This window comes from Puma concolor, chromosome C1 (genome assembly GCF_028749965.1).
Source record: "Puma concolor isolate L17-30 chromosome C1, mPumCon1.1.hap2, whole genome shotgun sequence".
NCBI classification, from domain to species: Eukaryota; Metazoa; Chordata; class Mammalia; order Carnivora; family Felidae; genus Puma; species Puma concolor.
In genome coordinates this window covers 220,433,417-220,452,541 of record NC_141674.1, presented here as the reverse complement: position 1 = coordinate 220,452,541, position 19,125 = coordinate 220,433,417, and the positions used below count along the sequence as shown (strand labels likewise).

General features: G+C 63.0%; 1 protein-coding gene across 1 annotated transcript; it reads right to left on the bottom strand.

Annotated features, from left to right (window-relative positions):
• Positions 1-1,064: 1,064 nt before the first annotated feature.
• On the bottom strand, positions 1,065-14,427 carry KLHL30 (kelch like family member 30). The gene is made up of 8 exons (XM_086720086.1): positions 14,323-14,427; positions 11,595-12,427; positions 10,187-10,319; positions 8,385-8,471; positions 7,488-7,643; positions 6,630-6,818; positions 5,569-5,714; positions 1,065-4,200 (listed from the first exon to the last, which is right to left on the bottom strand). The coding sequence occupies exons 2-8, from the start codon at positions 12,366-12,368 to the stop codon at positions 3,949-3,951; spliced, it is 1,737 nt and encodes a 578-aa protein (XP_086576212.1). The 5' UTR covers positions 12,369-12,427; positions 14,323-14,427; the 3' UTR covers positions 1,065-3,948.
• Between the last annotated feature and the right edge of the window lie 4,698 nt (positions 14,428-19,125).

Below are 19,125 nucleotides of genomic sequence, written 5' to 3'. Positions count from 1 at the left end.
CTAATGCTCGAATCGTGTGATTACCCCCATTGCACAGATGAGGAAACTGAGGCTGAGATCTTGGGACTGGCCCAAGGTCACTCGTCCAGGTCTAACCTTCACGACCTGGGGTCGGCAGCTCATTCAGTGAACATTTGCTCAGTTCCCCGCTACATGCCAGGCATGGGTCAAGTGCTGGGGGTAAGCCGTGCAATCCTGGACAGGTCCGTGGGCCGCCTAGGTCTGGCAAGGGAAGGTCTGGTCTTTCTCACTTCCACCCGGAGGGTTTCTTGGTGTATTTTCTGCTCATCGTTTCCATGTTTTCGATTGATTAACTTAAAAAATCAGCCTAGCTCACCTTCGAGTTTAATGTAAGAGGGTACATGTTGGTGGCTCTGTCTTGCCATTGTGAGAAGAATTACATTCGTGTGGTTGCGATCCAAATAACCCCAGCTGCTGGCCCTGAAGAGCCCTGGGACAGCCGATTAGCTTTGGGGAAGTGACACTGGCTCCTGGGGTGTTTATTCCAAGCAGGGAGGTTCTCTTTGCAGCCCACTTCCTCCTGCAATTAATCGACGTCGTGCCTGGCCACCCTCCCGTGTGCGTGATCCAGGGGCCTGGAGGAATCACCTGCACGTAGCAACAGTAGCCACACTTCCGGCTGAGTGGCACTGGGGACCGAAGATGAAGGACATGGCCCCGGAGGAGCGGACGGCCTTACCTTTTGTGTGGCTGTGACCACCCCTTCTTTTTTTTTTTTTAATTTTTTTTTATCGTTTATTTATTTTTGAGACAGAGAGACAGAGCATCAATGGGGGAGGGGCAGAGAGAGAGGGAGACACAGAATCTGAAACAGGCTCCAGGCTCCGAGCTGTGAGCACAGAGGCGGACACGGGGCTCGAACTCACGGACCGAGAGGTCATGACCTGAGCCGAAGTCGGACGCTCAACCGACCGAGCCACCCAGGCGCCCCTGTGACCACCCCTTCTTAAGTCACAGATTCCTGGTCAAAATTCATACTTTCCACCGGGCCAACTGGTCGACCAACTGGAGTAGAGGTCTGAACTGACCACAGTGAGGTGTCATTGGATCACTTCATTTATTACAGATATTTACATGGGACTGTCAACTGCTTGATTCCAGCAGTCACCGTCCCTGCCTGGTACAGGAAAGATGCTCAATAACAGGAGGGTCTTGTCTGCGAGATACTGGAAAACCCAAGTCCAGCGGAAGTGGTGAGAAGCGTCCATGGACCCTGGCTCATCTGGGAACCAAAGGGAGTTGAGCCTGGGTTGGTGGCCACTGAGGGCACTGTGTAGCACTCTTTGGTCACCTTTGTCTCAGGGCTGCTGAGGAGTCTCAGTTTACCCAACACCGTCTGTGAGAAAGACAAGTATGCACCCGCCCGGCAGACGTGAGCTCTTTGGGGCAGGACAGGTGCTCTCATTCCTGTGGGCCTGAGAGTTTGGTGGGCTTTTGCACATGTCCCAAGGTTATCCGTTCTCCTTTCTGGAAGTCCATACTGGCCCCCAAACCGATGTATCCTTGTTTTCCAAGGAAGAGAAGAAGATGGCTTGGGTTGCTCTGCAGACGTTCCTCGTGCGAATGTATGTTAGTGTCTGTCTCCCGTGAGGATCCCTTGAGTGTTCAGTTCCTGTGAGGCAAATCCGTTTGCCCATCCTGGTGCCCTGTCTCCATCTGCTCTCTGCCAGTGGCCCGTTTTCCCTCTGATTCTGGTTGGATCTGGCCAGTGGGAGGCACCGGCAGGAGTCCGGGAGGCAGGAAAGAGAGTGAGGTCGGGGTATCCGTCCTGCCACTTGGTCCCCGCTGGGCCACAAGGGACAATGGTACAGGCTGCGTTCCTTTAGCAAAGGCCCCAGGCCCTTGGCACCTCCCTCTGTCCAGCTGGAGGCTGTGGCTGCTCCTTCCCATGTCCCCGGGGGGAGAGGGCAGGTGACAGCTCCCCACTGTTGCTGGACCCCCCCGCTGGGAGCCTCTCCAGCCTGCCTACGCCTTGGAAGTAGCCCTTTGTGAAAACGTCCCCCATTACTCGATTCCAAGAGTCACCTGTTTCCTCCTGTGACCCTGAAGGACACGATGGGCCTGACCCAGGTGCTCCGTGTAGGGGCAGCGCAGCTGATCAGATGAGGGGCGGTCTGGCACCAGCGGGCCGAGGACCGGGCCCTGGAGTGGGATGTGCGCCCCCACCCCAGGTGCCTCCCCGCATCGCCATGAGGTGTGCGAGAGCAGAAGCGGGCCTTATTCTAAGATACCGCCTTCCGACTACCTAATTGTGATTTAAAAAAAAAAAAAAGTCCATTTGACATGTTGAGTCTTTGTTTTGAAAGAGTGCGTGGCTGTCTTCAATAACTGTTCAGAAAACATTTCAGAAGATTTTCGTGTGGAGAGACTCAAGGGTGCCAGAACCTTCATCTTCATTTGCATCCGCTCTGAAGGAGCAGGACCCCCGGCTCTGAGGACACCCAGTCAGCTGGTGGAGCTCTGCCTAAGCCCTGGGAGACACATTCAATCCTCCCACGAGAAGTGGGCATGAGAGACCAGGTCTGGGAGCAAAGTGGACGTGGAGGGACCCAGGGATTTCTTCCTCAGAACCCAGGGATGTCAGAGGCCCCTCTCGTCCCCAGTGGGTTTCAAAGAAGAGGAAACCCAGGAGGCGCTTGGGGGGCTCCGTCGGTGAAGCGTCCAACTTCAGCTCAGGTCACGATCTCGTGGTTCATGAGTTCGAGCCCCACGTCGGGCTCCGGGCTGACGGCTCAGAGCCTGAATCCTGCCTCAGATTCTACGTCTCCCTCTCTCTCTGACCCTCCCACACTCGTACTCTGTCTCTCTCTCTCTCAAAAATAAATGAAAAAAAAATTTTTTTTAATTTAAAAGAAGAGAAAACCCAGGTCCAGAGGGAGGTGGGGGCTCCCCAGACCTCAGACAGTCAGTGCCAGGGCTGGAGCCAGGCTGGACCTAGGACCCCGACTTGTAGTCCTGGGTCCCTTGATGAAGCTTGTGACCAAGGGGGAGGGCCACTGAGCACCCAGTGAGAGTCCTTCAGTGTGATACCTTGTTAAGGACCAGTGGGAAGGAGCAGGGAGGCTTGAACCAGCTCTACGTGGGACCCCGGTCAGACCCAAGGCGCCTGGGGCAGACCTGAGGCACCCTGAGTCACAGCACAGGCTGGCAGGAGCCCGTTAGGCACTCCCCTCGCTCAGGAGGCCAACTGGGAGCAGGGCACCACCGTGCCTGAGAGGCATCCCCCGGAGTCCCTGCAGGACCCCCACCTTTCCCCTCATGGGCCTTCTGGGAACTCTCAATGCATCATGGGAGCAAACCACCCCAAGAAATCGGGGGATTCCTGGCCAGAGAGCACCCCTCCTGCTCACCTTCCGGGGAAGCCGTTGCTCACTGTGTCTTCCCTCAGCCCTGACACTGGCAGAGGACCCTCTCTCCCGGGCCCCAAGCCCGGCCTCCTCCCTTCTCGGTGCCCCACGGATGCGGAGCCTGAGGCCCAGAGACGGGCAGCTGCCGGCTGCGGTCACACAGCTGCGGGCCAGGCGGCGGCAGGCCCACAGATGCCTGGCGTAGACCCCACCCCGGGATCCTTCGCTCTGTGATGTGGCTTCCAGAAGCCACGGCCGGACACACGGCTGGGGCGGCAGCATTTGGAGAGCGTGGGGGCCCTCCCCGTGCTTCCCCGGGCCCCTCGGCTCCTTTGAGGCCTCAGACGCCCTGAGGGCAGGACGGCCGCTTCTCGCCCCCGTGCGGGCGGCCAGAGTCCAAAGCCCTGTCGCTGGTCAGCTCAGAGCCGGGGTGGCGGCTGCGGTGTCCTCTGATGTCCCTGGTGGCCCGAGCCCTGGGGGGCCCGGCAGCACCAGCTGAATAGGCAACACGCGAAGGGGGGCTGTCCCCTGGGTGGGGGGCTCAGCCGCCACCCCCACCCCCCGTCCGACCCAGAGCTGCTCAGTGCTCCTGGGTGGGGCTGAAGGGCTGGGTCCACTTGGACACATCCAGGAAGACGGTGGAGGCCCCGTGGTAGAGCCAGAGGCGGGGCAAGGCGCCGTGGTGGGTCCAGGCGTCCCGCCCGCGGTCGTAGACCTCCATTTCCACGTGGTAGTCGCCGTCCACGCCCTGCCAGCGGCCCCCCGTCACGTACAGCGTGTCACCCAGCGGCACCAACGCACCGTTCTCGTGCAGGCTGTGCAGGGACTGCACCTGTGGGTGGGCAGCGGTCAGTGCCCAGCGGGCGGGCAGGCAGGCGGCGACGGTGGCCAGAGTGCCCTCGGGGTGGGACACGGGGGACACGCAGGGAGGACGGCCAGCACCCTGTCCGGGACACCGGCACACCTGCTACCTGGGACCTCACCCAGACTCCCCGTAACTCCCCCCGGGACCCTCAGACTGCCCCGCCCGTGCTCTCTCTCCGGCCCACATCGCCCAGGATGATGTCCCCGGGCCCCTTGGTCCCCTAGGCCCAAAGTCACTCATATCTGAAGTCAGGGTGTTAGAGGCGCTGGGAGCTGCCTCCCAGCACGTTCCGGGCCGGGCCTCTGATTCATGGCTGCTCTCTTGGAGGGGACGGGTGGGTGAGGCCCCAGGGGTGCCCTGGACAGGGCTCGTGAAGCCAGAGAGACATGAGGGCCCTTGTGGAGGAGCCCAGGGTGGGCGGGAGGGAAGAGGCCCGTCTGTGGCCTCCACACGAGGACAATGGGCAGCCACCCCGGGCCGGGACAGGGCGAGGCAGAGCCCTTCGTGGCCGGGATGCCCCCAGATCGGTGGCCTGGGCCGTGACCCAGCTGGGAGGCCCCAGAAAGAAAGCGCCTGCCTGGCAGGGCCCACCCTGCACCTGTTTTGCACTGTAATGGGGGCCTCCGGTCAGCTGAGCTCTGACGCCAGGGGACAGCTGCGGGCGGCAGGAGGGCAGGGGCCCTGCTGTCACCCGGCCGGCCCGCCCAGCCCTCCTGGGGTGGCCGCAGGAGGGCGTGCCACCTCCTCGGGCCTCCAGGGATCGAGGACCTCAAGGCAGGTGCGGTGGGCCTAGGGTGTCCCGCTGGGGCTGAGGCCGCCGCCATGGCTCTGGGCACCGCCCCTCCTCTTTCTCCAGAAGGAACACAGAGAAAGGCCGGGGCTTGAGATGCCCAGCAGCTGCTCTCTCCCTGGGCCCCGAGGCAGAAGAGGAGGGGGCAGCAAGGAGGGAAGCGGGGCACCAAGAAGCTGGCTGTTCCCAGCTTACCCGCAGCCAAGGGATCCCCGTCCCTGCACCCCCGTGGGTGGGGGACGCCCTCCCTCCTGGGCCTGGCCCGCACCAGGACAGCCACAGCCGTCCCTGAAGCACCTCTGGCTGAGCCTGGATTGGCTCCCCGAGAAGAACAGACCACCCCACGCTGGGGACAGAGCACCCATGGTGACCGGGAGCCCCCGGTCCTGGGCTTTCTTGTCCTGGAATCCGGGCCCCTTACCTCCCTTCATGGTCAGCCCCCTGTGGTGACACCCCCCAGCCCCACCGTCCCCAGGCCCACTCTCATGGTGTCGAGAGTCTTGGGGGGGTGGGGTGTTGCCCTGGGAGGTGAGGCTGAGGCCCACCTTCTGCCACAGGTTGGCCCCGGGGTCGTACACGTAGACCTTCTTGGTGTTGTCACCGACCAGGTAGAGAGTCCCCTGCAGTGCGGCGCAGCGGGGCGAGGACAGGTACTTGGGGAGGAAGGGCGAGGCGATCACACTCCACAAGTCTGCGGGGACACGGCACCAGGCCCACCTTCACCAGGGCGGCCGCTCCCCGGGTCCCGGAGACCTCCTGCGGGGCGTGGACCCCCGCTGGCCTCTCCTCCCAAAGCCCCACTCTCCCTCTGGGGGCGGGGCTCTGCAGAGTTTTGTCCTCAGGTCCGCAGGAGGGGCTCGAGGGCTTTCGGAGGCCTTGGCCTGGCTGCCGCCCCCACCCCCCACCGTCCTGCCTGGGCCCTGGGGCCTCTGCCTCTTTCCCACCCAGTCGGCCGAGTCTGGGGGTCCCACCTGACCCTGGGATCCTCCTCACACCCACCCTACAAAACGGGTCCTATTATCATCTCCACCACCCAGAGGACAGAACGGAGGGTGAGAGCCAGGGTCAGGAAGGCCACCGAGCCAGAGGGAGCCCAGCTGGGGCCCAAACCCTGGCACGGAGTCCAGAGCCCAAGCAGGCGCCCACCAGGACTTGTGGGTCCGGGCCACCGCTCCTGGCCCGTGAGGTCAGCTCCGGGCAGACGCAGCGGCCGGGCAGCATCCAGGGCCTGGAGATGGGCTCCCCACCACCTAGCCCCCCGCCTCCACGCCTCTCGACTGGCACGGGGCTGTGGCTCCGTGCGGGCTACCCACCCCCTCGGTTCCCTGCCCCCCCCCCCCGGGGCCCCCGCCTTCCTCCGCTGTCACAGCCACCCCTTGGTGGGGCTGTGACCGTTTGTTAGAGGCCTCTGGCTGCCTGCTCCCTGCGCCCCTGGCCCCGCCGTCTCCGGGGTCCCCGCCCTCTGGCTCGCCGAGATGGGACTGTGGCCTGCAGGGGGGCCTGTGGCTGCCCGCCTCTGTCCCCTGCCACTCGCCCCACCCCCCACCCCCCAGCCACGTGAGGAGTGTCCCTGCGTGGCCGGGCTCCTGGGTGCCGTGCCCCCTACCTGTGACAGGGTTGTAGCACTGCAGGGCCAGGGCGTTATATTTGCAGGCGCTGGAGCCCACCAGGTACAGCCTGCCCTGGCAGCCGGCCGCGGAGAAGTTGCTGACGTACTTGAGGGCCGGGCTGATGGGCGTCCAGGTGTCTGTGTAGGGGTCGTAGCTCTCCACCTCCACCACGTCCAGAGTGGTCCCTGTCGGGCCGGGAGGGGGTCAGGGCCGCAAGGGGCGAGGGGCAAGGGAAAGTTCCCGGAAATGCAGGCCTGGGGGCTTCTCGGAGGCGGCGGGGAGCATCCCGGGAGGGGAAGGGCTTGGCCTCGTGAGGCGGGTGACTTACCCCATTTCACAGACAGGGAACCGAGGCTCCGAGGGGCGAGAGCACTTGCCCCGGGCCGAGCCATACCATCAAGTGGCGTGGGCACCTGGACCCAGCGACCCTCGACTCCACACTGCACGGGGTGGGGGGGAGGGGGCGAGGCCACTCCTATTTGCCCCCGCCTGCCCCGGGCTCAGGAACTGTGTGGGCCCTCTGCTCTGGGGCCTGGCTGCTGGGCCAGGACAGGCGGGGCACTTAGGAGGGGCCTCAGGACCGCTTTGTCACCTACAGAGGCCTTGGGACACTCTTGCTCTTGGCCTCAGTCTTTGTCTTTTCCATTATCTATCTAACTGTAAGGGTCCCTCGGGTGACTCCTTGTCACAGCTCTGGAGGGTAGGAGGGACGAGGCGGGCCTCAGTGCTCAGGCTGGGGGCGTGGTGGAATCAAAGGTGACAGCCAAGGCGGGGGGACCACTATGGGTCTCGTCACCCCAGGGACTTCACGGAGCAGGAGGTGGCCCCGGGGAGGACGGAGAGGGAGGCCTTACCGCCGATGGCATAGATCTCCCCGTTGAGCGCCACACTGGCGTGGTTCGTGCGGGCCTTCAGCATGGGTGTCACTGGCTTCCAGGCTGCCTCCTTCAGAGGGAAGCACCAGGCCTGGGTGGTTGACCAGGTGTCTGTCTTGGTGCCCCGGGAGCCACCTGCAGGAGAGAGTTCTGAGGGCTCAGGCGCCCGCCAGCCTGGGATCCCCAGGCCAGTGGGTGCTGGCTACCAAGGGTCCGGTGTCCTCCCCACGCGGGGCCTGGGCGCGGGGCGGGACGGGGGGTGGTGCAGTCCAGCTGTGTGACTTGGACGGATTGCTCCAGGCCCCGTAAGTAGGGGAGACGAGATCAGTGGTTTCAGACCTTCAGCCGTGAAAGCTGTTTCCCCAACCAAATTCAAATAGATTTTTTTTAGTGTTTATTTATTTTTGAGAGACAGAGAGACAGAGCGTGAACGGGGGAGGGGCAGAGAGAGAGGGAGACAGAATCCAAAGCAGGCTCCAGGCTCTGAGCTGTCAACGCGGGGCTCGAACCCACGAACCGCGATACCGTGACCTGAGCCGAAGTCGGGCGCTTCGCCGACTGAGCCATCTAGGCGCCCCTCCCCAACCAACATTTAGACGGGCCCCCAACTTCTAAGATGGACAAGAACAGAGTGACCCTCCTGCCCATCACACAGCTCCTTCCTAGCAGAGCCTCCCTGGGTCTCCGTCCGGCAGAACACGGAACGGTTCTTCGCACCCATGGCCCGTGGATTTTAAATCTCTTCGTGTTCACGTCGTGGGAGTGTCTGCGGGAGTCTTGACCGGACGGCCAGGGGCCCCGCGAGGGGAGGGGAGGGCTGGTTCTCACTGGCGTCACCCCCACCAGCGACACCTGCCGGGAGCCGCGCCTGCCCACCTGTGACGTAGACGGTGTTGTTGAGTGCCGTCAGGGAGAAGCCCCACTTGTGGTAGTCGGGGAAGTCTGGGAGCACCATCCACTTCTCTGGAGGAAGAGAGGCAGGCAGGGGGGTCAGGGCAGCCGAGCTCGCTGCCTGCCGGGGCCCCCCTCGCCCCTCAGTGGGTGCGGGGATGTTCCCTCACGGGCGGGACGAGCAAGGGGCAGGGGGCGACACCCCGGGCCCCCACGTGCCCCTGCCAGGCCTGGCTCTCGGCGGCCCCCTCCTCCCCACCCCGCCCCCTGGAACCCGCCCGGCACCCCGACTGGACACAGGACTGCGGGAGGTGGCTCAGGCTCCAGAAGCTGGGTCTTGCCCTGACCCTGCAGGTGGCCTCACTGACCCCAAATGGACAATTTGGCCCCTGGGTTGGGTCCCTCCTCAGTCAGATGGGGTGACGGGTCAAAGCGCCCGATCTCCGGTCACTAGGGGGTCTCTACGCAAGGGCGTAGGGGATCAGACTCGGGCCTTGCAGCAGGCAGTGTGAGTCCAGACCCTAGCTCTTGTGCACGGGCTGTGTGGCCTCGGGTGACCCACAGCCTCCGTCTCCTCCTCGGTAGCCTAGGGGTGATTCCCACCTCCCGGGGACTATCTTTGACCACGTGTATCTGTCACAGGGCACACGTGGTACCTGTTAGGATTACCGTCACCATGACTGAGGGACAGAGTAATTGCACCCACGTTGGACCCACCTTCAAGGAGCTACAGGAGGTAAACTGAGGCAAGAGATGAGAAAATGCTTTGGAAAGATAAAAATGAGATAGTGTGGGAATGTCCAAACGGACACATTCTGGGTGCTTGTGGAAGGCTCTGAGGGAGACCCAGGCCTCGGCGACGTCCCCTGGGAAGACACGCAGAATTCTGGGCCTTGCCGGGCGCCTGCCCTCTGGGCAGGGACTGCGTGTCCCCCTGACTCATGTGTGTGTCACCCTGGGGTGGGGACTCTGCCCAGCAGTCACCAGGCCTCTGCCTGCCAGCGTGCCCCCCGCCGTCCTCCCTTGGCGTTGGAGGGACAGCTGCCCCCGGGCAGAGCCAGCAAAGCTCATCTCCTGACGTCAGCCCCCAAATCCCCTCTCGTCAGCCCCTGACCTGGGCCAGCCGGCCTCACACTGCCTCCAGCCTGCCAGCTACTGATGGCCGTCGGTGGCTGGCGACTGGCCCAGCGGCCCCAGGACACCAGCCAACCCTCGTCGGAGCTCTTGGAAGAGCTTCCCAGGGCCAACGTGGCCCCTGCAGAGACCCCGCCGGTGATGGGGCCCCGGGCAGGAGGGGCCAAGTCCCTGCCCTCTGGGTCCGCTGCCCAACCACGTGAGGAGCCCATTTCACAGATGAGGTGAGGTGACCCACCCTAAGGCTGGAATTAGAACCTGTGTGAGCTGCCCTTGCCCCTGGGCTCTCACCCTCCAGGCCACCTGCACCCCGGCCGCCCGCCCTCCCCCTGGGGCTGGGGTTCCATTGGGCGCGCAGGCCAGGGGCCATCCTCCCACGCGGCAGAAGCTTCTACCTTGGGCTCCGGGGCCCAAAAGACCAAAGCTGGGGGCTGGGGCCGGAGGGTTAGGGGGCCCCGGTGCCCCCACTGTCAGCCTCCCCTGCCCCCACCACGGCCTCTAGACTCTCCTGCAGCCCCCCACCCCCCGCCCCGCGAGGCCCCGGCACAGCAGGAGGTGGACTCGGCGGGCCCCTGTGCACCTCGCTCCCTCCACCTGCAAGGTGGACACGAATGGCTGACGTCGGCCGCAGGGACAGCGTGGGGGGTACTCACTGGCCTTGGTGTTGTAGAAGGCGAAGTTCCTGCCGTGAGGGGTGGCTTCCTCGGCCCCCTCCTCATCCTCCAGTGCCCGCCCGCCCACAACCACCAGAACCTCCTGCAGCTTCTGCGGGAGGCCCGGCAGCGCCTGTGGGGCCGGGAAGGCTGGGTTAGAGAAGCAGGTGACCGTATTCCCCGTGCAAGGGGCCCCCAGGTGCTTTCGGGCCTCAGTGGCCTCTTCGGAGGCAGGACTTTGGTGGGGCAGCCGTGTCAGGGCACCTGTGTGGGGTGATGTGCGTCTCAGTGCGTGTGTGTGTGTGCGTGCGTGCGTGCGTGCGTGTGCGAGCACATGTGCACACGCACGTGGTTGCCACGGCCCAGGGCTGAAGGCAAGCGCTCAGGACTGGGAGAGACGCGGGCCAGCAGGTGCATGTGCGCCCCAGACCTGGGAGCCCCTCCTTTCCAGAAGTCCCCACGTGCCTTCCAGAGGCGTCCCTGCACCCATCTTTGCAGCCAAACCCGACTCTGTCCCCAGACCCTCCCCTGGGCGGGCGTGCTGCGTGCCGAACCGGGATGACCCTGGCCCGGCGGGAGACGCTGGAATGGTTCCATCCTGGTTGGTAAGAAGCCACTGCCCGGAGCTCCCGGGCCCTCCTGCCTCTCGGGCCCCTTCCACAGAAGGCCCAGACTGCCCACTGCCAGCAGCTACAAGGCGACCGCCTAGTGGGGCGGGGCCCCGGGCTGGCCCGCTGTGCCCCGGGGGTGCCTGAGGGTAGCACCCCACACCCTGACCCTGGCCTGAGCCACATCTTTGTCCCCAGACTTGGCTCCCGAGGAGTCCTCCAGAGCCGGGCCCCGAGCGGGCTGCCAGCCGCAGACGGGCTCATCGGCTCTCTGTCGCAGTCCTACCCTGGTCTGAAGCTTTGTCAGGAACTGCCCTGCCTGCCACGCTCACTGCCTGGACGCCACGAATGCTCGAGAGCTTTCTAAGGGGCAGGAGGGGGCCCGCTGCTGTGCCCAAGCTGTGCGGTCTTCCCGGCTTGTTTTCCCTCCTCCCCAACTCCTATCCCTCCTCTAAGGCCCAGCTAAGACGCTGCCTCCTCCGGAGAGCCCTCCCTGACCGGCCACCCCTCCCAGGATGCCACCAGCCCAGCTTTGGCCTTCCCCATGCTGCCTCAGGTCCCTTTCCAGGCTTGTCGCAAGCTGTGGGTGCCGACCGGGGTTGTGAAAGATCACAAGACCTGGGTTCCCCTTCCCCTCACGTCCGGGGGCGGGGGGGCACACAGGGGCACGGGGCACCGAACAGAGGTGCGCTCACAGGTAATCAGCCCAAGGCAGGCAGAGTTGCGAGGTTCAGGCCCCTGTCCCCAGCATCCCCTCCCAGGCGGGGTCTCCGGGGCTCCCCTCCTTGCCCCTTACTCGCCTCGTCGTGACCCTGCGACAGGGCCACCCGACACTCCTCCGAGCCCCGGATCAGCGGCTCCGTGGCCAGCAGGTGCTGCACGCGCGGCCTGGGCACGGCGTCCAGGCGCACCAGGCTGAGCAGCTCGGGCAGGTGGACGGCCCGGGCCTGAGGGTCGTGACGCGCCCAGCGCAGCAGGGCCTCCAGCCGGCTCTGGTCCGGCTGCACCTGCAGCAGCTCGCCGGCCAGGCAGGTGGCCAGCCGGTCCCGGGGCAGCTGCAGGAACTCGTCCTCCCGGGCCACGGCCTCGAAGTTCTCCCGCAGGAAGGCCCGGGCCTTGGCGGCCACGCCCGGCAGCCCCTGCTGCTCCCCAAACTCGCAGATGCCCAGGCAGTTGGTGGCGTCCAGCTGGTGCTGCAGGTAGCGGCCGCAGACCTTCTGCACGGCGGGGAAGTGCAGGCGGGCGGCCGCGCGCGTCAGCGCCTCCACGTTGCCCTGCGTGACGGTCAGCCGGCCCGTGTACACGAAGTCCACCAGCTGCCCCACCACGGCGGGCTCCAGGTCCCGCAGCTCCACTCGAGCCGAGAAACTCTCGGCGAAGTTGCCCGCGAACATGGCGTGGAAGTAGGGGCTGCTCAGCGCCAGGAGGGCGCGGTGGCAGGGCAGCTCCCGGCCACCCACCAGCAGCATGAGGTCGGCTAGCTTGGGCTGGGAGCGCAGCCGCTGCAGGCCGTCCAGCATGTCCTGGGCGTGCGAGGGCACGTGGAAGTCCAGGTCGTCCACGTTCCGCACCATGGCTGCCAGTGCCACCCACTCACGGGGGAAGAAGAGCCGGGCCCCACCCCCCCGAGACCCTGGGGAGAGAAGAGGGCAGGGTCAGCCGGGGCAGGGCGCGGTCCGTCCGCCTGCTCGCCCACCCGACTGGCCGGCCGGCCGACCGTCAGTCCTTTCTGTCTTCAACAAACACTGAGCGTCAGAGGTGTGCCGAGCGCCTGGCCCGGCGTCTCGCCTGATCCAGCCCCGTAGCCCTGCGAAGCAGGGCTCTGTGTTAGTCCCATTCTGCGGCGAGAAGGTTGAGGCTCAGAGAGGGCCCGAGACCTAACAGTGGCCAGGCAATCAGGGCGGGACGAGGCCAGCAAGAGAGCCACGCCTTGACCCCTCCACAGCTCTGGGCTGCACGGAACAGATGCCTCCCCCCCACCCCTGGAGCATGGGGATGGGATCCCTGTGGCCCCCCCACGTCCAAGTGGCTTCCTCTCCTCCCAAATCGGACATTGCTGGGATGGTGATGAGAGTACTCGAGAGCTCCCCTGCCCCACTGATCCTCACTGTCCATAGGTAAGTGGAGTCTCGGCCTGCCGTGACCTTGCTGGGCGACCTTGGTCCCTGTTCTCTGGAGTGAAGATCCAGAGTCTGGGGGGGAGAGGGACTCCGTGTGCACCCTGACACAATGCTCCCCATGGCCAGGCCGCACGGCAACCCTGTGAGGTCCGTGCTATTAGGATCCGGGTAAAGGTGGGGAGACGCAAGTCACTTGCCCCAGGTCACACAGCTAGGAGTGGGGGAGTCAGGCTCAGCCCATGCGCTGAACCCCCAGGTTACAGGTCCTGGGGTGTAGGTCGGTAAAGACAAACACGACTGAGGGGAACATTCCGGAGAGCGATGTCGAATCGGTGTTTATATCATCTGATTCGGCAAATCCACTTCTGGGCTTATTTAATTATGTGCGTATATTCATTTATGTACCTCTAACATTTCACCCCGAGAAAGCTGCCCCAAATCTTGCCCAGCACTACCTACAACCAAAAATAGCGGCACCCCTGGGAATGGGAAATGGTCTGTCCACCAGGGGGCGCCTTCCAGAGCCATAAATGGAAGGAGACAGACTAGACGTCTCTGCGGACCAAATGTTTGCTTCGATGTGTGATCAAAATAACGAACTCCGGGAAAGAGAAGCATGAACTGTGGGTGCCAAGGGGCGGGGGCCCTACCGAGCTCTGGTGCTGTGGCCGTGGCCGTGGCCATGGTGGGAGCCCAGTGCCCTTCCCCTCCCCACACCAGTGCCCCAACAGAGCAGGGCAGTGCCCGGGAAGCCCACCTAGGGGACCAGGCTGGGCTCAAGCCTGGACAGGACAGGTCAGGGGCCCCGCCCAGCACCCGTCCTGCCTGACCCCCTTCCAGGGAGGCTCTCCAGCCCAGTGAGGACAGGCGATGAGCCCGCAGCCACTGTCCCCAGGCCTCACATTCCCATCATTACTGTGTCCCCTGTGGCCAGCTGCTACCGCCGCAGGGGCCACCTTCTCGTGGGGCTTTCGTTGGGTCTGCTGACGCCTGTGACCCTGTGGTCTCAGTACACACGGGTGGGAGCTTCTGGAGAGTCTCAGAGCCTCAGCCTGGTGCCCGTCCAGGCCAGGAGTGAGGAGGGCTGAGCGGACAGGACAGCAAAGGGCCTCAAGCCAGTTGCGGCCAGTGACTAGACACGGGGGTCCTGGCTGCCGTTGGAGGGTGTCACCCGGCCTCCCTGTTGCCCACCTCTCCGGCCAGGACACGGAGGGGAGTGTGACAGCTGAGACTTCACCACAACCCAAGGGGCCCAGCTTGACCAGGTTGGGGGGTCTCTCTCCGACCCTGTGATCTCTGCACCGAGCGGACTATGTCACCATAGCCCACCCTCCCCTGCTGCCTTCCTGCTGTACCTCCCACCTCCTGTTCCCGGGGTGCCCACCCTCCAGGGCCCCTTGGATCGTACCTCTCAGTCGGCCCCCGGACCTCTAAGAACTCAGGACGGAGAATAGGACTTCCCAGCTAGCGACAGGCACGGAGGGCCTGCTGGGCTGGGCTGGGCTGGGCTGGGCTGGGCTGGGCACCACGTGGGGACAGACAGAGGGGTATTTTTAGCTGCTGTCTGCACTGGGAGGGGGAGGGGAGGGAGGGAGAGGCCGGTGGGGGGGAGAGATCGCGCTTCTCCCAGGCCGTCTGCTCTGAAAGCCCACACTGGCCACGTCAGGAAGGCTGAGGTCCCCCGGGCCCCGGGGGCCAGGACACGTAGCAGGAAGCATTCTAGGGGGACAGTGGAGCCTGTGTGAGGGACTCAGGGGCACATGGGGGCCCCAGCTCAGGGCCTGGGTGGCAGGAGGGCCTGGGAGGCAGGAGGGCCTGGGAGGTACTGGCTTCTCCAATGGTCGTTGACAGGCACCCCAGTGGCCTCTGTCCACCTCCCAGCGGGGGACAGTAAATATCACGCAGGCTCGTGAGCAAAGGCTTTCAGAACTCGGGGTCCAGGGTGGTGGTAGGGAAGTCTTTGGTGATTAAAGTGGTGCCCGGAGAGGTAAGGAGGCATTCCTGAGTGCTCCGCCAGGCTGGTGACAGGGACGCTGGATCCAGAGGCTCCAGGTCATATCACGGCTTTGGCCTTGGGGCAGCCCCGGTGTCATCATGAGTTGTGAGAGCCAAAGATGGCTAAGAAATGGGGTCATCTAAAAATACAGCGGCGGCTTGCAGCCTCCCCTGCGGCTCTGTTCACGATGGTCCCCGGGGAATCCCTCAAGTCTGCTTCTCCGCTGGGCCCGGGACCTGGGCCACTGAGACGGGGTCTCTGGACATCTCTCATGCCAGTGGTCAAAGCAGAACTTCCCAGCCAAGGACCCGCAGGTGCAGGGAGAGCAGCCCGCGGCCTGGGGTGGCCAGGTGAGGGTCCGCCTGTCACCCCTCCTTCCTTCAGCCACCATTGTGCAGTGTGCGGGATGTGCAGGGTCAGGGGAGGGCCAAGTTCGCCAGAGGCCTCCTGCTACCTCCCTGGGACTGCCTTGCTGCTGTTACGGGGCAGAGAGGCCCAGGTGGCTCCCGGTGGGACAGCCCTCGCTCCTGGCAAAGTCGGGCAACTTCTCAAGGGTATCAGGGGATCGTGACAGCTTGATTCCTGGATGGATGACACCTGTGCTGCCAGCACAGCTGCTGGGGAGAAGGTTGTGAGCTGGGGACCCCGGTCCCTGCTCTCACGATGCGTGCAGACTAGTCGAGAACTCAGTTGTTACACACATTACTGCCATGATTGACTAGCTAATCACCGGTCCGCAAGGTGCTCCCTACTCTGCTCACTCCTGCTTCCTGATTCCACGCTTCCCTCCCCAGCCCAGCCCAGCCCAGCCCAGCCCAGTCCAGCCCACCCCAGCTCCGTCTGCCTCTGCTCCTGCTTCAGATAGTCCCAGGATTTCCCCCCAGCCTTCAGCGTCAGCCTCAAGTGGTTGCAGGGGGAAGGCGGGTACTCATGGACGTCTCTGGCTCTCACCTATCCAGGACCACCCTGGGGAGGCCACTGGACGGGGAACAGAGGGGTCAGTCTGCCCTCGTGCTTGCAGCCAGAACACGAAGGGTTAACGTGCACCCAGCCGAGCTAGAGGAAATGAGGACAGGGTATTCCGATGACAGGCCCCCCCGTCACAGGGAGCTGCCTCCCCTTGGGCACAGCACTGTGCTGTGCCAAGAACGGAGGCCTTACAGGGACTCGCGGAGAGGAGACTCAGCACCTCACATGACAGGTCGGTTTGGGAAACCCGATACCAGGAGCTCAAAACAGATCTTTATCAACAGATTGCTCTTGAGCGGTGCAGTTCTTAAAAATATGCTGCTTGTCAGGGGCGCCTGGGTGGCGCAGTCGGTTAAGCGTCCGACTTCAGCCAGGTCACGATCTCGCGGTCCGTGAGTTCGAGCCCCGCGTCAGGCTCTGGGCTGATGGCTCGGAGCCTGGAGCCTGTTTCCGATTCTGTGTCTCCCTCTCTCTCTGCCCCTCCCCCGTTCATGCTCTGTCTCTCTCTGTCCCAAAAATAAATAAACGTTGAAAAAAAAAATAAAAAAAAAAATATGCTGCTTGTTTCTTTTTATGATGATAAAAATAACACATGTTCATTGCAGAACGTTTGGAAAACACAGAAAAATGTGAAGCAGCAAAGGACCGTCCCCATTAACACACGGGAATCTTCCCTTCCAGCCTTACACTTGTTGACGGTAGAATGGCCCCACGTGTGTGTGTGTGTGTGTCCTGTTTTATCACTTTATGTTACATCTCAAGTATTTCCGATGTGGTCAGTCTTTGGCAAGAGGATCTTCAAATTTCACCATACTGGGGATATATCACACTTCAAGAATTTGAAGTGACCTCTCGTCACTTCTATTACTGGACGTTTGGGCTGTGTCATCTTGGACTGTGGTGACCAATATGGTGCCACCTCTGTGTCTCTTTCCCCGGGACAGATTCAGAGTGTGAGATCACCAAGTCAACACATGTGATCATCTTTCCAGCTCGATGCACCTACCAGAGAGTGGTCCGGGATGGGCGGCTGAGGCGCTGTCTCCAGCAGGAGGTAACACGGTCCCATACACTTGGCCCAGCACCGTCAGGCTGTGAAAGCCATCCCAGTGCGCCTGACCCGCCCACGCCTCTTTGGGTGTCTTACATCTCCACTGGCTTACCGTGTCTATTTTTCCATCTGGGATTTATTTTGGGAATGGGGTGCCGTAAGGTCATGCTCCCCTCTCCCCCAAGTAGTTTACCAACACTCTCAGGACGACTACTGACGGTGCCTCCTTTCCCCCACGGATGTGCCGTGGTGTCTTCATCTTAGGGCAATGTTTTCTGTGTGCAGTATCTCAGCTTTCTCCGTTGTTGTCTGTTGACCTGAGTGAAGCGTATCTTGGGGTTAGAACCACCTGGTTGGTGGACTTGGGCTCTATAATATGATGTCTTCGGGGCGCCTGGGTGGCGCAGTCGGTTAAGCGTCCGACTTCAGCCAGGTCACGATCTCGCGGTCCGTGAGTTCGAGCCCCGCGTCGGGCTCTGGGCTGATGGCTCAGAGCCTGGAACCTGTTTCTGATTCTGTGTCTCCCTCTCTCTCTGCCCCTCCCCCGTTCATGCTCTGTCTCTCTCTGTCGCAAAAATAAATAAACGTTGAAAAAAAATTAAAAAAAAAATATGATGTCTTCATATCTGAAATGTAAGCCTCTCCATCACCCTTCCCCGTAAATCTTCTTGTGTATTGTTGTTAGTTACCTGTGGCTGCATGAAAAATGGCCCTAAAACCTGGTGTCTTAAGACAACAAACACGCGATCCCACGCAGCCTCATGGCCCTGGGGCACTTGAGCAGGTGCCTCTGCCTCAGGACCTGTCCTCAGCTGGCACCCAGGGGTCAGCCGGACTGCAGTCATCTGAAGGCTGGACTGGGGCAGGAGGCCTCACTTCTTGCCTGCACGGGCCTCTGTTACCTGCACGGCCGCAGGCTTTCCCCAGAGAGAAGGGAGCGACGAAGATGGGAGTCTTCATTACCCACCCGGAAGCAAGAGCGGTCCTTTCCGCCCTGTTCTGCAGCCCAATCCGGGAGGGATACACAGGATGTGCTATCAGGACGGGGCACCCTGGAGGCCCTCTTGGAGGCTGGCCTCCACAGCTGCATTTGTTCACTGTTCCTTTCATATGAACTTCAGAGTCATTTAGAGGGAGGAGGAGGAGGAGTGGGGGAAGGAGGGGAAGGAGGGGAAGGGGGGGAGGAGGAGGGGGGAGAAGGAGGAGGGGGCGGGGGAAGGAGGAGAGGGGAAGAGAAAGGGGGAGGAGGGGGGAGAAAAAAGAGGAAAGGGAAGAGAGGGAGGGGGAAGGGGGAGGAGGGGGAGAGGGAGGGGGAAGAGGGGAGGAGGAGACGGGGGAGAGCCAGGCTCCGCATCCAACCTGCACGTGTTGGCGGCGAGGGCGGCATCTCTAACACAATCACTAGCCCTGAGAAAGGTGACGTTCCCTCCCCACTTTGGCACAGCTTCGTTTTTCTTCGTATCTGTCCCGCACACATTGACGGGGCCGGGATGGGGTTTCCTTTCCCCGGTGTTTTGCCAGCTCACTGGGAAGCTCCTGGGCTTGGCACTGGTCTGCTCGCCTCACTGAAGTCTGCAGCTCCGCACGCCTGTATCTGGGCAATGGGGATTTCGCCAGCTGGCCGACAGGCTTACGGGCACCGAACAGGCTTGGAGCTGACAGTGTGGCCTTGCTGGGGTCAGCCCAACTCCGCAGGGATCACCTGCTCCCCTCAGGGGAACTGCTGGTGGGCTGGGGGTTTCCAGGCCGCTGAGCATCAGAATCGCCTGGAACGTCTTAAGGACAAAAATGGCTTTCCCAGCACCGGACCCAGAATTCCTGGGGCTGCTCCCGGGACACTGGGCTTCTGTACAGCCCGTAGGAAGCAGAGTCTGCAGAAGGGCATCTGGGGAGTCGCCCCTGAGAGCCCAGCACAGGCGCCTGCGCCCTCTCCTTCCTCCCAGGCCTCAAAGCTGGGTCCCAGCCACCACCTCACCCCGCTTGGGGCAGTTCCACCGGGACCCCAGGTCTTCCTGGAACCCAGGATGGTTGTGGGGCGCCCCCTACTGGCCTTGGCCCAACCCCACCCCAGGGACACTGAGGTCCCAAAGCCCTGGAGGGACTTGACCAAGGCTACAGGGAGTGAGCAGGGACCCCCCCAGGTCAGGTGGCCTCCTGCGCAGTGCTGTCCTGAGCACCCGGGGCCAGCACCCCCT